This window comes from Diceros bicornis, chromosome 10, assembly GCF_020826845.1.
Source record: "Diceros bicornis minor isolate mBicDic1 chromosome 10, mDicBic1.mat.cur, whole genome shotgun sequence".
Taxonomy (NCBI): Eukaryota; Metazoa; Chordata; class Mammalia; order Perissodactyla; family Rhinocerotidae; genus Diceros; species Diceros bicornis.
Window position 1 is genome coordinate 11,747,758 of NC_080749.1, and position 14,285 is coordinate 11,762,042.

The window sequence follows — 14,285 nt, forward strand, 5'->3', positions numbered from 1 at the left end:
TACAGTGTTTTTAGGGCTGATGTCTGTACAGAAGACATCTGTACAGAACCGCTAGAGAAATCCTAGCTCCAGGGGTGAATGACCACCACAGTGCCCCGACCCCGGGAGCCTTGTCTTTGGACCCCAACAACGATTTGATGTTCTGGGAAGCAGAGGGCCCAGGGAAGGTTTTGGCCTTGATCCGGTTGAAGCCAGTGTCACAGTCAGAATCAAGCTCATCGTGGTGTAGTTGGTTTTGGCAAGGTTGCTGCAAATTCAACATGGAAGGGTATGGGGTGTGTGTACGTGTGTGTGGTAGGCAGGATGCATCAATTCACCCGCCAGCAAGTTCAGGAACGGTGCCTGCTGATGTCAGTTCCAAATGCCATTTCCGGGTGGGGCTTGGTCACACTGAACAGGAAAATTCAGTGATGGTCCCTCAGAGTCCCAGGAATCAACCCTTCACCCTCCCACCCCACCCCAAACACCATGCATGTCACAGTTCTCTGCGAAATGAACAGGAGGGCAGAGGGCCGGAGTGCAGAAGATCCCGGGACTGCACGTTGTGGCCTGATGTAGACCACTGGGCTGCTGGTGAGTGGACAGCAAGGCCTGGAGGAGCCTGGGCACAGGCTGCCGTCAAGCCCTGGGGTTTTCCATGGTCAAGTGGGTGGATAGTGCATGGGCGAAACAGGACTGGGTAAACACGCGACTTCCTCTTCCTACCGGGGGACCTCAGGGTGGCCTGGGGCCGGGCCCCGGGTGCACTCTCTGTCTCCTGAGGTCTCATCCCACACTTTGGCTCATCTCGGTCCATCCCTAACCCACAGCAGCTCCGGCAGCCCCAAGGTGTTTAGAAGTGAGTGTTCTTTTCGGGAAGGGCTACACTCTACATGCATGAACACAGTAAACGCGGTCTGGAGCGGCCAGGGCAGCTTCTGGGCTTGCTCCGAGTAGAACAGTTTCTTCTTTCCTTTTTCTGGCAATACCTCCATACTTTATTCACTCCTACACACTTGGACAGTCTGCCAGCTGCAAACTCGACTTTGCAGGGTAGAGATGCCAGCTCTACCAAACCTGGAATTAGGATGTGCTTCTGAACCATCCAGGTAAAATCTTTTTTTCCTCTGTGGCAAGGGACGTTCGAGGCCTCAAGAATTAAGCTGCAGAGAAGAGTTCTGGTGGGCCAGGGGTTTCTCTTCCTTGCAGGTACCAGAATGAGAAGCTCATCTTCCTGGATGAGAATATCCAGTACGGCTTTCAGATTCAAACCGTAACGTGGTTCCTCGACCCTCTTTCCTCGTGTACTTGGAAAGCCCTTGGCCAAGGTAATCCCTCATTAGCCAAATGACAGGGGTGAAGAAGCCAGGACAGAGCGGTCCTATAAACACCAAGGCTGGGAAGCACTGTGTAAACGAGGTTTTCATTCCTGCCTCGCCTTTCCTGTTGAGATTTTTTTCAGTGTTCCGAAAAATAACCCACAAGAAGCCCAGACAGGATGCACATAAACCTGCCCTTAAAGCGTTTGTGGTCTGAACCAGCAAAACTCCCTCATACCTATTTAATACTTTTTTGGAAAAAGACGAAATGAATGAAAACCCCACGCTCTGGGGAGTGATGGTTCCTCCAGGTCCGCTCAGCGTCAGGGGCTGGGGTCTTAGGTCATCATGTTCAAGAACTTGCTCTCCTCGGCCAGGCTGGTGAGCATGGAGCTCATGTCCCCGACTGCCATGTTGCTGATGCCCGTGGGGATGGAGGGCAGAGTCAAGGAGTTCCGGGGGGTGGTGAGGCGGGAAGAGTTCTGGGAGAGGCTGTGGAGGAGGCTGGGGCTCAGGGTGCCCGAGAGCAAGCTCGAGTGATCGCCATCATCCATGATGGCATCAAAATCAATCTGGGGGGCCTCTAGTAGCTGGGAGTCCACGGTGCTGGACACCTGGTTGACCCCCGGCGAGGGCAAGGACTGGGGCTGGATGCTCTCCGGGCAGGCCTGTGGCTGAGGTGGCTGAGGCCTTGTGACTTGGCAGCCTATGTGGTTCTCCAGGCCTCCATCCTGTTCATACATGTGGATCTGGCCATAGTAGTAGAGCATGCTGTGGTCCTGGGCCCTGCCTGTGTCCTGTGGGGGCGGCTGAGGAGGCAGGGACACCATGGTGCCCATAACTCCTTTGGGCACAGACTCTGCCATCTCCTGGTTGGCTGATACAGCAGCCATGGCATGGCCAGTGGCCCTGGTATAGGCGAGCTGCTGCCCAGCACGTACCCCACGGTGGCGGCCAGCAGGGCTGGGCTCAGGGGGTGGCCGGGGTTGCACTAGGCCGAAGCTTGATCCAGCCAGCCCCACTGTGCCCTGCTGGGGCTCCATGAAGCCAGGCTGGTGGGAATGCAGAAGGCTGGGACCCTGGCTGTAGCCCTCTTGGCTTACGGCGGTTGCCAGGTGATGACTCTGCTGTGGGTAGCTCTGGGCTGGGTGAGGTGGTGGCATCCCAGCCAGAGTGGAATTGGGGACCCCAAGTTCCCTGCGGCTGTTGCCCATCATGGTGGGGTCGAGAGCAACTTCCATTTGCTGGGGGAGCCCCAGGTGGCCTGGCTTGGCCGCCATGTTGCTGCAGGATGGGGAGAACTGGTTCAGGGCCCCACCCATGGTACCAGGGCTCAGCTGGGGGTGGACGTGGCCATAGCTGGTGTGCGGGCTCACAGTGGTGGTCATGCTGGGACACTGGCCACCTGTCCCTGGCTGCCTCAGCTGCTGCATATAATTTACCCTGGGCACAGAGGGGGCTCCGCTGCAGGGCTGAAGGTGTGGCTGCGTGCTGTCCAGGCCCCCAGGGCTCGGCTGCAGGCCTTGTGGACTGTAGCCTGGGTACTGGCTGAAGGCCAGCTTCTGCTGCACCACAGCCAGGTTGCCCTGTGGAAAGGGTGGAGGCTTCGCCTGGCTGGCCAGGGTGTCCATGGTGCCGGAGCTCACCTCATTCCACTGCACCGGCATGCTGTTTTTGTTCAGGTTGGAGGGGGCGCCATAACCCAGCTGGCAGCTTCCTAGCACCGGGGCAGAGGGGCCCACGTTGGAATCGGCAGCCACCACCCTGCGCTGGCCGTGCAGCCCGGGGCTGGGCAGTTTGGGGTTCTCAGAGAAGCAGGAGCTTTCTGGGGCATAGGCCTGCGGGGTGCTCTCCTCCAGGGCGCCGCCGGCATGAGCTTTGATGTACTGCACCACGTCATCGGGCAGCACGAGGTCATCCTCCGGCAGCACGAGGCTGGCCTCCGTCCCCGCGCCGTCGGCCCCGGCCGCCATGGCCTCCAGCACCACGTTCTCGCTGATGCTGGGCGGCCGCGGCGAGTAGGCGCCGCAGGCCAGGCTGCCGTCGGCGCCCGCGTGGCTCTGGAGGCGGAGGCCTCGGCGCTCGGCGCAGGGCGGCAGCGCGCCGGGGTTCACGCTGTGCGCGCTGTGGAAGCGCTGCACCCGCGGGGGCGCCAGGACCTCGGGCCGCCTCACCGGGTCGCTGGCCCGCCGCGCCCCGCCGCCCGGCGCCTCGTGGGGGAAGGCGGGCGCGGGCCCCGCGTGCCCGTAGGCCGGCCCGTCGCTGCCCCGCCGCGGCCCCAGCGGGCGCGGGCCGGTGGCCGGGAGTGCGCGCTCGGGCGCGTCCAGCAGCGCCAGGCGGGTCCGCAGGCTCATGCGCTCGAGGCCGGGCAGCGGCGTTGGGGGCGGCCCGCCGGTGGCCGCTGCGTACTTGGCCCGCAAGCTGTACTGCTGCGCGGGCGTGAGCTGGAGCAGCCCCGAGCCGCCGCCGCTGCACTGGCTGGCCTCGCTCGAGCGCCGCGACGCGTCAGTGGAGATGGGGTCGTAGGAGTCGGCCGAGCTGGCGTGGTGGGGGCGGCCGGCGCCCAGGGGCGAGGCCTCGCTGGAGCGGCGGCTGGAGAAGTACGGGGAGATGCCGGAGGAGCGGCGGCTCACCGTGTAGGCCGAGCTGACCGTGCTGGTGGAGCTGTCGCGGCGCTCCTGCAGGTGGCTCAGCATGGTCACCTCGCTCGTGGACAGCTCTGACAGCCGCGGGTTGGGCAGCAGCCCCGCTGGCCCGCCGCCCCCGCCGCCACCGAAGTTTTCCAAGACGGAGCCTGTGGGGAAGGAGAGGGGTCAGCGCGGGGGGCTGGGGGCGGTGCTCTGCCTTGACTATGCTGGGTCTGCAGCGCCTAGAGCCCTAGAACGGGGCCTGGCACACAGCAGGCACTCAACCACTGATTTCAGAACGAAAGGAGGGAAGGAAGGAACGGTAAGTGAGCAAATGATGGCCCTTACTGCTAAGGGGGGAGCAAGTGGAAGTCAGGAGACCCGATCCAGTCTTAGCTCTGCCACTGCCTGGCTGGCCTTGACTTCTCATTCCGTCTCTGCTCCTCAGTGTCTCCAGGGGCAAGTAACACGTACCTCTCCATTGGACTGGGTTACTGAGAGGAGGACACGGGGAGTCCAGGAGGGCCCTGGCTGCAGCCTCCCTGCACCCTCACCGCCTGTGGTTGGGTGTTGCCAGCCGGGCTCGTTGGCCCTGAGTTTACTGAGCAGGACGCTTGTAGGGAGGCCCTGAGATCCACACCAAGGAAGGGAGGAAAGGCAGAGGGTGGACAGGGAGAAGTGAGGGGCGACCCAGGCCTGGTGACAGCCTCGGCTGATCCCACAGGGGCCTCTGCGCTTGAACGGCCTTACACCCCTGCAGGGATCAGTCATGGGATGGGGCCGCCCCAGGAAGGGCTGACCTTGGTGAGGCAGCTGTCTGCAACCCAGGCCATCTCTGTACGGGGCTGAGAGTTGAAGGCCATTTACCAGCAGTTCCCTCAACAGCTGGGGCAACAAACCCTCCCCTCAAGGGAGAGCTGGATGGTGCATCTCAGTGTCCACCACACCGGCCGTCGGGTCCTTGAGGGCAGCCCGGTGGCTGAGAGCCCCGGTGTGCCTGGTGCCTGGCACACTGCCCAGCACAGAGTCAGCACTCAGGAAATGCTCCTGAAGACGCTTTCCATCTCAAAGCCTGGCCAACACCTCCTGAGGCTGAGCACAGGGCTGCCGCCTCCATGAAGTCCTCCCTGCTCTTCCCCAGCTGATGTGCTTTCTCCTTCCTCTGCATAGCTCTCCCCTGAGCTCTGTCCTCGGTGCTTCTTGGCTCATTCTGTGGTTAAGTGTGTGTCTGGTGGCGTGGCCTTCTAACCACAGGCTCCTCTAACCACAGGGACCCGGATTATATAGCTCTCCTGCCCAGGGCCTTTGCCACAGAGCCCACGGCAGGTGCCTGATTCATGACTGAATGACTCACGAGGAGGATGACGTGAGCAGGGTCAGCTTACAGGGACGCAGCATGGTGTAGTTGAAAGAGCAGGGGCTTTGGGGCCACTCAGGCCTGCGCTAAGTCTCAGCTCTCCCTGGTCTGAGTGAGGCACTTTCGCCTCTGAGCCTCAACTTCCTTATCTGTGCAATGGGCTGGTGCGATCTGTCCTACTGTGGGGATCCAGTGAGACAGCACATGGTGCCTGATGGAGGTGAACCTGACAGGTGCTGCCACAGGCTCTCTCCCACCCCTGCCCACATGCCCGGGGCCTCCACTCACCACTTCCTGGGAGGGGAGGCAGCTTGGTGTTCCGGGTGTGTGGAGCCGGCCCGGCCCATGAGCAGGAGTCCTTGAGCGACTTGAGCTTCTCCTTCTTGAGCTGCTCGAACCGGTGCATGGCGGTCATGTGTTTGCGCAGCTGCAGGCCACCCGTGGAGAGAGTGGCCAGGGCTGAGGCATCGGCCCCCGGGGGCATGTCATCCAGAGCTGTCAGGTCTCCCAGGCTCCCAGGCCCTGTCCCCGGCATCTCCACGCCACTGTCATTGTTGGGGGCACTGCCCAGGGGAGAGGGCTCGCTGCTGCAGGACGACTGGGCCCCCGGGCTGGACTGACACAGCTGCAGGGGCGTGGTGAGAAGGCAGACTCAGAGGGTGCAAGAACCCGCCTGGCCCTGCACCCAAGCCTGCACACATGCCGCACCCTTGCACACCTGGGGGCGGGAAGGAAGCTGTCGTGCGGAGGTGCTTTCAAAGCATTCCTTCTCTGAACCTCGGCTTCCCCAACTACAAGACGGACCTGAACTGTCTCCGGGACAGGGTTAGTGGATGGATGGAAAGCATCTGGCATGTAAAAGGCACCCAGTAACCGTCAGCCCCATCCCTGTGCTCCTAAGTTCTCCCAGCTGGTGTGTGGCCCAGAGCTCTGCCTGTTGAGCTTTTTGTAGGTGGACACTTGGAAGCTGTGCCCCACAGAGGCTGCCGCGGCTGCGTGAAGTTGACATGAAAGAGAGTACTGAAGCATTCCCAACAACGGTGACGTGTTGCATGACGAAGCAAGGACCAACGAAAGGCCGCTGACCTGGTGCCTTCTCAACAGGCCAGAGGCAGGTTGTTGGAAAGGGAAAGGATGACCAAGGAGGGTGGAACCGTTGGATACAGCCCTGCCTGAATGGCCACCCCAAATCAGCCCTCCCTCTGGGTCGGGGTGGAGTGGGGCAGAGCCCATGGTGCGTGTGTACAGAGCAGTGCTCAACAGATCCTGGGCTACCTCCACTGTGACCTCGGGTTTGAGCCCAAATGAGGCTCACCTTGGATGCAGTGCCTCCGGGCTCATTCCTAAGCTGAATGCCCCCAAATTCTAGAACTTTCCTTAAGAAGCTGCAATGCTCCCTCCTGCCCATGGCACCACCCATGTTCCTCACCTTGGCACTCAAGACCCTGTGTAGGTCAGTCCTTCCCTCCTCTGCAGCCTGAATTCGCACCTCCACTGCCCTGTCCCTCCCGCAGGCTTGGTCCCACTGTTCACTCCTGCACCTGCCAGCTAGGCTCCTGCTGCCACCCTTTACGTGTTCCGATGGTCCCACCTGTAGCGCCTGCTGTCTACCTCTCCAAACCCACCTTCCCAGGCCCAGGAGGGGCCTGGACTGACAGGTCAGTCTCCACCCAGACAGCCCTGGACACACAGCCCGGCCCGCCCTCATACAGGCCAGCCCGCCCACACCCCACCCGGCTTCTCCGCTCACCTCAGTACCGTCTATCCTTAGGGGAGGTACAGTCGGGAGAGAGAGGTGGAGACAAAGAACAGGTGGTTAGAACAAAAGGAGTGGAGGCCAGAGGGGCGAGGATGCAGAGACAGGACAGAGGGGAGGGGCCAGCTGTGGTGCCCCAGTGCTGGTTGGAAAGGCAGATGCCAGGAACCACCCCCGCCCCCTCACAGGCTGACCACACGGGGCCAGGCGTCCCGGTCACCCATAGCCTGCCCAGCAGAACGGGCCCTGGCACGAGACAGGTTCTGTGTGAAGCTTAAGGTGGTGAGAAGGGAGGAGAGGCGAGCTGGAGAGAGGAGGGACATCGTCATGTGCTTAGAGGGGGGACCCTGGGGCACAGCCCACAGCTGTAGTTGGGGCTCTGGGCCCTGGGCTGGGCTAGGGAATTGCCCTCGTGCCAGCTGGGCTTGGCCTCCTGGCAGGTGGGGGACCTGGACTGGGTCCTCTGCTGCCCAGCTCTGCTTACCCCGGAGCTCTCCGTCTTGATGGCCTTGACGTGCAGGCAGTCCTCCACGGCCTGGCTGGTGCTGCTGGCCTCGGCACTCTCCTCGGAGCCCCGGATGCCAGGCTCGGCACTGGCCTCGTTGTCCCCATTCTCCTTGAGCAGCGGGGCGCGGAGGTGCACGTCGTTGCGCTGCTTCTTGGTGACGTGAGCATCTGGGCCGTGTACCGTTTTCACATGCTTCCGGAGAGAGCTGGGGTCCGTGTATCGCTTGGTGCAGCCCGGGATCTTGCAGATGTAGGGTTTCTGGGAAGGGAAGCAGGCCTGCGTCATGGACGGGGTACGAGGACCAACTCTGAATGGGAGCACTGCCCGTTCTCCGACAGCCATGCCCCGTCCTCCGACAGAGCCTGGCTGGCACAGTGGGAAGGTGCTCGACCTGTTTGCAGCCAGTGCCCTCTGGATGGAGCCATGCCAGCCCCAGGCCTGCAGGAGCCCGGCCCTGCGTGGCCTGGTCTGCCACCTTTTCCTGCAGGTAAGCACGTGGTTAAGGGAACTCCCACCACAAGCTGGGGACACGGACCAGAGACTGTGGAGGGATGAGGGACACAGAGCCTGGTGTGATCACCATGTGCCTCCCCTGCAACCAGGGTGCTGGGATTTTTATCAGTAGCAGGTATATTACCTCATCATACCTGTGAGACAGCGCTAGAACTCTCTGATGAAGGAAGACAGGTACAGAGAGGCAAAGGAACTGGCTCAAAGTCACCCAGGAATGGGATGAAAACCCAGGGTTTCTGAACCTCAGTCCTGAGCTCATACACACACACCCCCAACATCCACATCCAGACACACACACCCCAACACCCACATACATACATGCACACATATATACATACATGCACACACACGTACATGCACGTTCATGTGCATACACACACTTATAAACACACATACCCATGTACAGATGCACACCCTGTACACACACACATACACACGTGCACACATACACGTACACGCACACTCACATGCATACACATACTAATACACATTCACACACACAATATATCCACGTGTACATCCACACCCACATACATACATATACTAACACACACCCACACACGTACACACACATAATTACAAACACACATATACATGTACACACACACCTTTCCAAGGCTAGCTCTTGTCTGTGGAGACTGAGGCACTCAGATACCTTTGGGAATTCCTCTGACTTCTTACAAGCATTGGAGCAAGTTCCTTTGGGACCAAAATGTATCTAAGCTTTTAGAAACCTTCCTTCCTGAGTCTACCTGATAGACAGTAACAGAGTGGCTGGGCCGGGACCAGTATAGCAGACACCACGGGCTCCCACCCAACTTCCCTCCCTGGGCTCTCAGCCCTGCTGGGGGCTCTGGCTCCCTGGGGAGACAAAGGCTGCTCTGTGCCCCCTCAGCGGGGGGCTGACAGCTACAGCAGGCCCAGGCAGCACTAGCGGCAAGAGCATGTCATCGTCAGCTGTGCAGGCAACGGGGGCAGGGCCTGCGGATGAGTGCTGAGCTCAGACAGCCGGTTGGGGCGGGGGGCACCCGGCACCTGGCTACCGAATGGCCTACGATGTCTAGAAGCCATCGAGTGATGCATTATGCCTGTGTCAGCAGGGCCCCATGCCATGCTGGGGGCACACTGGCCGGGGTACCTCGTTGGAGTGGGTGCGGTTCTGGTGCTTGGCGCGGTCTGAGGCGTTGGAGAAGGCCTTGTTGCAACCCTCATGCTCACACACGTACGGCTTTTCCCCGGTGTGGGACCGCAGGTGTGTCTTCAGGTTCTCCAGGCGAGAGTAGGCTTTCGAGCAGCCCTCGAACTGGGAAGAAGTGGTTCAGTCAGTGAGGGCGCCCCAGATCCAACGTAAGGAACCTGACCTCGGAGGCTGGCCCACTGCCTCCTCCTCAGGCCCCTCCTCTGCTCCACCCCACCGGTGCGCCCCAGAGTATGTATTTTAACAATAACATCTGCTTTCCTTTCTGATTATAAAATTGACATATGGCTACTCTAGAAAACTTGGAAAGGACTGAAAAGTACAAAGAGGGAAATGAAAACTAGTGGCTGCCCAGGGACAGCCAGTGCTGACATCCAGTTAAGTCTCCTGGTGGCTTTGCAATTCACCCCCACACACATTTTTAAACCCAAATTGGGAACATATCAATTATTTAGTTATGTATTCTGCTTGTTAAAATCAACAGAACATTGTGAGAATCTTCCCACATCATTAAAAACTCTTAGAAAATATTACTTATAACTGTTTTCCAATGCCAGTCCCTGAGCATAACGTTCCTGTGCGTTAAAATGTGCTGAGAATAAAATCGAGAGACCTCTGATCCTTGAGCGAGCCAGCCACCCTCACCCTTGCTCTGGCCACGCTGGTCTCCTTTCAGTTTCTTGACCCCACTCAGTTCTTCCCAACTTGGGGCCTTTGCACCCATGGTCCCCTCTGGCCGGAACCTCTCCCCTGCCCCCACCGCGGCCCAGGCCTGGCTCCGTCCTTCTCAGCCTTTTAGGTCATCTCCTCCGAGAGCGTTTCTCTGATATTCTTAATCATAACAGTTTACTCTTGTTCATTATACTCCCTAACACAATTGATAATAATCTTAATTATTTTGTCACCTGGCCTTCCCACTAGGATATAAGCTCCGTGAGAGCAGGTACCTTCTATGTCTTCTTAATTTCTGTGTTTCTATTATTTAGGGCCTGATGAAAAGAAACATTTTTGGCACTCGAGAAACATTTTTGGAAAGGAAAGAAGGAAGAAAGGTGGGAGCAAGAGGGTGAGGCAGGGAAGGAGGAAGGGAGGGAGGATGGAAGGGTCATCGCAAGGGGTTCTGCACCTTGTCCAAAGATGCTGCAGGTGCATCCTGTGAAAACTGCCCTCAGGAGGCCATGGAAACGCAGCTCACCCTTCACATTCTCCCCTTATTCCTGACCAGTCTGACTGAGCAAACTTGGCTCCAAAAGCCTTTATCTGTTTCTACAGCTCACAGCCCATATGAGAGGGCTATAGTTTGCTGCCACTCAGAGGGCTATGTTAAGAAGATAACTTGCTGCAAAGGACCCAGAGGAGCCAAAACAACCTTGCAAAAGGAGGACAGATTTGGAGGCCTGCCTGACATTTGCCAATTTCAAAACTACAGTCATCAATATTACGTGTGGTACTAGCCTGAGGACAGACATAGAGAACAATGGAATAGAACTGAGAGTTCAGAATTAAACTCATTCATGTAGGGTCAATTGATTCTGGACAAGGGTGCCAAGGCCATTCAGTGGGAGAAAGAACAGTTTCTTCAACAGTGGGATTGAGATAAGTGCATAACCACAGGAAAAAGAATGAAGTTGGCCCCTACCTCACACCATATATGAAAATGAACTCAAAATGGATCAAAGACCCAAATAGAAGAGCTACCCTATAAAACTATATATGTATTTTATATTTGTATAAATAAAACTATATATTTATAAACTATAAAATTCTCAGAAGAAAACAGGAGTAAATCTTTGTGACCTTGGATTAGGCAATGGTTTCTTACATGACATCAAAAACACAGGCAATTAAAAAAACTGGACTTTATCAAAATTAAAAACTTTTGTGCTTCATAGGAAACTATCAAGAAAATGAAAAAACCCACAGAATAGGAGGAAATATTTGCAAATCATATATCTGATAAGGGTCTAGTAGAACTACTAAAATTCAACAATAAAAAGACAAGTAACTAAGGGTCAGCCTGGTGGCAAAGCGGTTAGGTGCGCGCGCTCCACTGTGGTGGCCCAGAGTTCGCAGGTTCGGATCCCGGGTGAGCACCGATGCACCGCTTGTTGGGCCATGGTGTGGTGGCACCCATATAAAGTGGAGGAAGATGGGCATGGATGTTAGCCCAGGGCCAATCTTCCTCAGCAAAAAGAGGAGGATTGGCATTGGATGTTAGCTCAGGGCTAATCTTCCTCACACACACACACAAAAAAAGAAAAATAACTCAATTAAAAATGGACAAAAGATTGAGTGGACATTTCTCCAAAGAAGATTACAAATGGCAATACGCACATGAAAGATGCTCAACATCATCAGGCATTAGGGAAATGCTAGTCAAAATCATAATGAGATGCCACTTCACACTCCACTAGGATGACTATAATCAAAGACAGTAACCACACTGAGGATGTGGAGAAATTGGAACCCTCACACATTGCTGGTGGGAATGTAAAATAGTGCAAGCTTTTTGGAAAACAGTCTGGCAGGTCCTCAAAAAGTTAAATATAGAGTTATCATATGATCCAGCAATTCCACTCCTAGATATATACATAAGAGAATTGAAAATGTATGTCCACACATGATGTACACGAATGTTCACAGCAGCATTATTCATAATAGCCAAAAAGTGAAAACAATGTAAATATCCATCAACTGATGAATGGATAACCCCCCTCCATGCTCTATCCATCCAATAGAATATTATTTAGCCACAGAAAGAAAGGAAGTCCTGATACATGCTACAACATGGATGAATCTTGAAAAGATGCTAAGTGAACAAAGCCAGACACAAAGGCTACACATTGTATGATTCCATTTTTATGAACTGTCCAGAATAGGCAAATTCATACAGACAGGAAGCAGATTAGTGGTTTTCAGGGAATAGGGGGAGGAGAGAATGGGAAGTGACTGCTAACAGGTACAGAGTTTCTTTTTGGGCTGATGAAGATGTCCTTGAATTAGTTAGTGGTGATGGTTGCACAACTTTGTGAATATACTAAACACCAGTGAACTGTACATCTTTTAAAAAGAGTGAACTTTATGGTATATGAATTTTATCTCAATTAAAAAAAATAACTTGCCAACAAAGGAAGGTAGCATATTTCCTTGAATCCTGGACACCACTGATTTTAAGACAGCTTGATTTCAGAGATGTTAAGATGAGAATAAAATGTGTGTCTCAGAATCTATGAACTACAGTAATCCAGAAGGAGGAGTTGAGTTCCCAGAGGCCTCAGCTGCAGCCACATCAGTGCATCACTGGACTACTTCTCCTTAAACAGGGAGCGATTTCTGCGTGTTAGAGTCTCACCAGTTACAGTCACAAATCCTGTGGCCTCCATAAGGATGACTGTCTAAAAGGTCTTATCTTTGTGTTCACTTTTTTTTGATTCAACCAACGTGACTTTTAACTCATCATTGCTCACACTGTGAATCACCACTGAAGCTTTTCTCTGTGCGGGGGACAGACTGCAGGGTGCTACCAACCCAGCCCTCAGCTCGGGGTCAGCCAGCCAAGGGAACTGTGGGGTACAGCTGTGCCTTGGGGCTCAAGGTCACGCAGACACAGCCACAGGGACACGAGCACACCCCCACCACAGTTACAAGATGCACACACCCCGAGAAAGAGTAAATCAGAGGTCTGGGACAGCAGATGGGTGATGGCCCTCAGAGACCCGCAGATGCCGCGGGGAGGCAGGGCCGCGCCCGGGCCCACTCACCGTGCACTTGTGGGGCTTCTCGCCCGTGTGCCGGCGCATGTGAACCACCAGCATGTACTGCGCCTTGAAGGGCTTCTGCTCCCGCGTGCAGGCCTGCCAGCGGCACACGAACTCCTTCTTCTCCCCGTGGATGTGTTCGTTGTTGATGTGCTGTTGGGAATAAGCCCATGGAGGGGGGTGAGTCCGGCTACCCACCCCCAGGCCCCATCTAGTATGTGCAGACCACCCACTCCACAGACCATCACCTACTGTGTGCAGACCACCCACCCAACAAGACCACCGTCTACGTGCCAGGCCACACCTCATGAGTTATCATTAGCTGCCATTAAATGAAGATCTACTGTGTGTCCCTTGTCTTGGCTGCATTTCCCAGTTAGTCATCAAAGTGACCATCAGTGATGGTCAAAGGCATCCGCTCACCCCAGGCTGAGCTCCAGGCTCTGGTCTTTGGGGAACTGGTGGTTATGATGATGCTCCCTGGTTGGCACTAATTAGCTGCAGCGAGGCAGACGTGCACATGGTGGTGAACGAGAAGCCTCTCCTGAGCTTGCCTCTATTGTTCCGGAGATTTTTAAATAAAATTTTATTACAATGGAAACATAAATGCATCTGCGTCCCTATTTTTGACAGTCACCCATGAGATGATGGCTTTGTCCCCTTTTCACAAAGGCCCAAACTGTTAAGTTTCCTGCCCAGGACCTGGCCGAGAAGTGTGAGTGGAGCTAGATTCTGACCCTGACAGTGGGCTCCGGGCACGGTGTGACGCTGCCCCTGGGACAAATGGCCCAGGAGAGTAAGGCAGGACAGCCAAAGACAGCGCGACGGAGCCTGCAGCACAGCAGTGGGAGCCCTGCTTCACGGGCAAGACGACTTCCCTGGATGGGTGGTCCTCAGACCCCTCCCAGCCAGCACTGCCCTGGGCCAGGAACGTGTGCTCACTTTTCTTTTCTTCCCAGTCCGTGCAGCCGCACCTTCGGCCTCTTCCCTGGGCCCATGACCCGTGTGTCCTGTGGTTTCTCCCGTGAGGTGGAGCGATGGACCACTGGGACTTTCCATTACAGGTCACAGAGCAAGCTGCCCTGGGTGGACCCTTTGGATTTTAGTCACTTGCTTTGATCATTTAACTGAAGGCTGCAGTCCTCACTGGAGCAGGGGTATCACTACCTCCGAGCTTGGGATGTGTTGATACGTGTGTGGGGCCTCTAGGACCTTCACGGCCCATAATCTTTTGGGTTGCTTATTTATTGGGGCAGTGGGAACAGGTGGT

The 14,285-nt window shown here is 56.0% G+C and overlaps 1 protein-coding gene across 4 annotated transcripts in view; it reads right to left on the reverse strand.

The window, feature by feature from the left end:
• Positions 1 to 458: 458 nt before the first annotated feature.
• GLI2 (GLI family zinc finger 2) overlaps positions 459 to 14,285 on the reverse strand; it is a 254,045-nt gene continuing 240,218 nt past the window's right edge. For all 4 annotated transcript variants that reach the window (XM_058548795.1, XM_058548792.1, XM_058548793.1 and 1 more), the window contains 5 exons: positions 13,019 to 13,168; positions 9,198 to 9,362; positions 7,523 to 7,804; positions 5,571 to 5,907; positions 459 to 4,092 (listed from right to left, as the gene is read on the reverse strand). In XM_058548795.1, the coding sequence (XP_058404778.1) occupies positions 1,637 to 4,092; positions 5,571 to 5,907; positions 7,523 to 7,804; positions 9,198 to 9,362; positions 13,019 to 13,168 (3,390 nt within the window). In that variant the 3' untranslated portion in view covers positions 459 to 1,636. The remainder of the gene's footprint in view (positions 4,093 to 5,570; positions 5,908 to 7,522; positions 7,805 to 9,197; positions 9,363 to 13,018; positions 13,169 to 14,285) is intronic.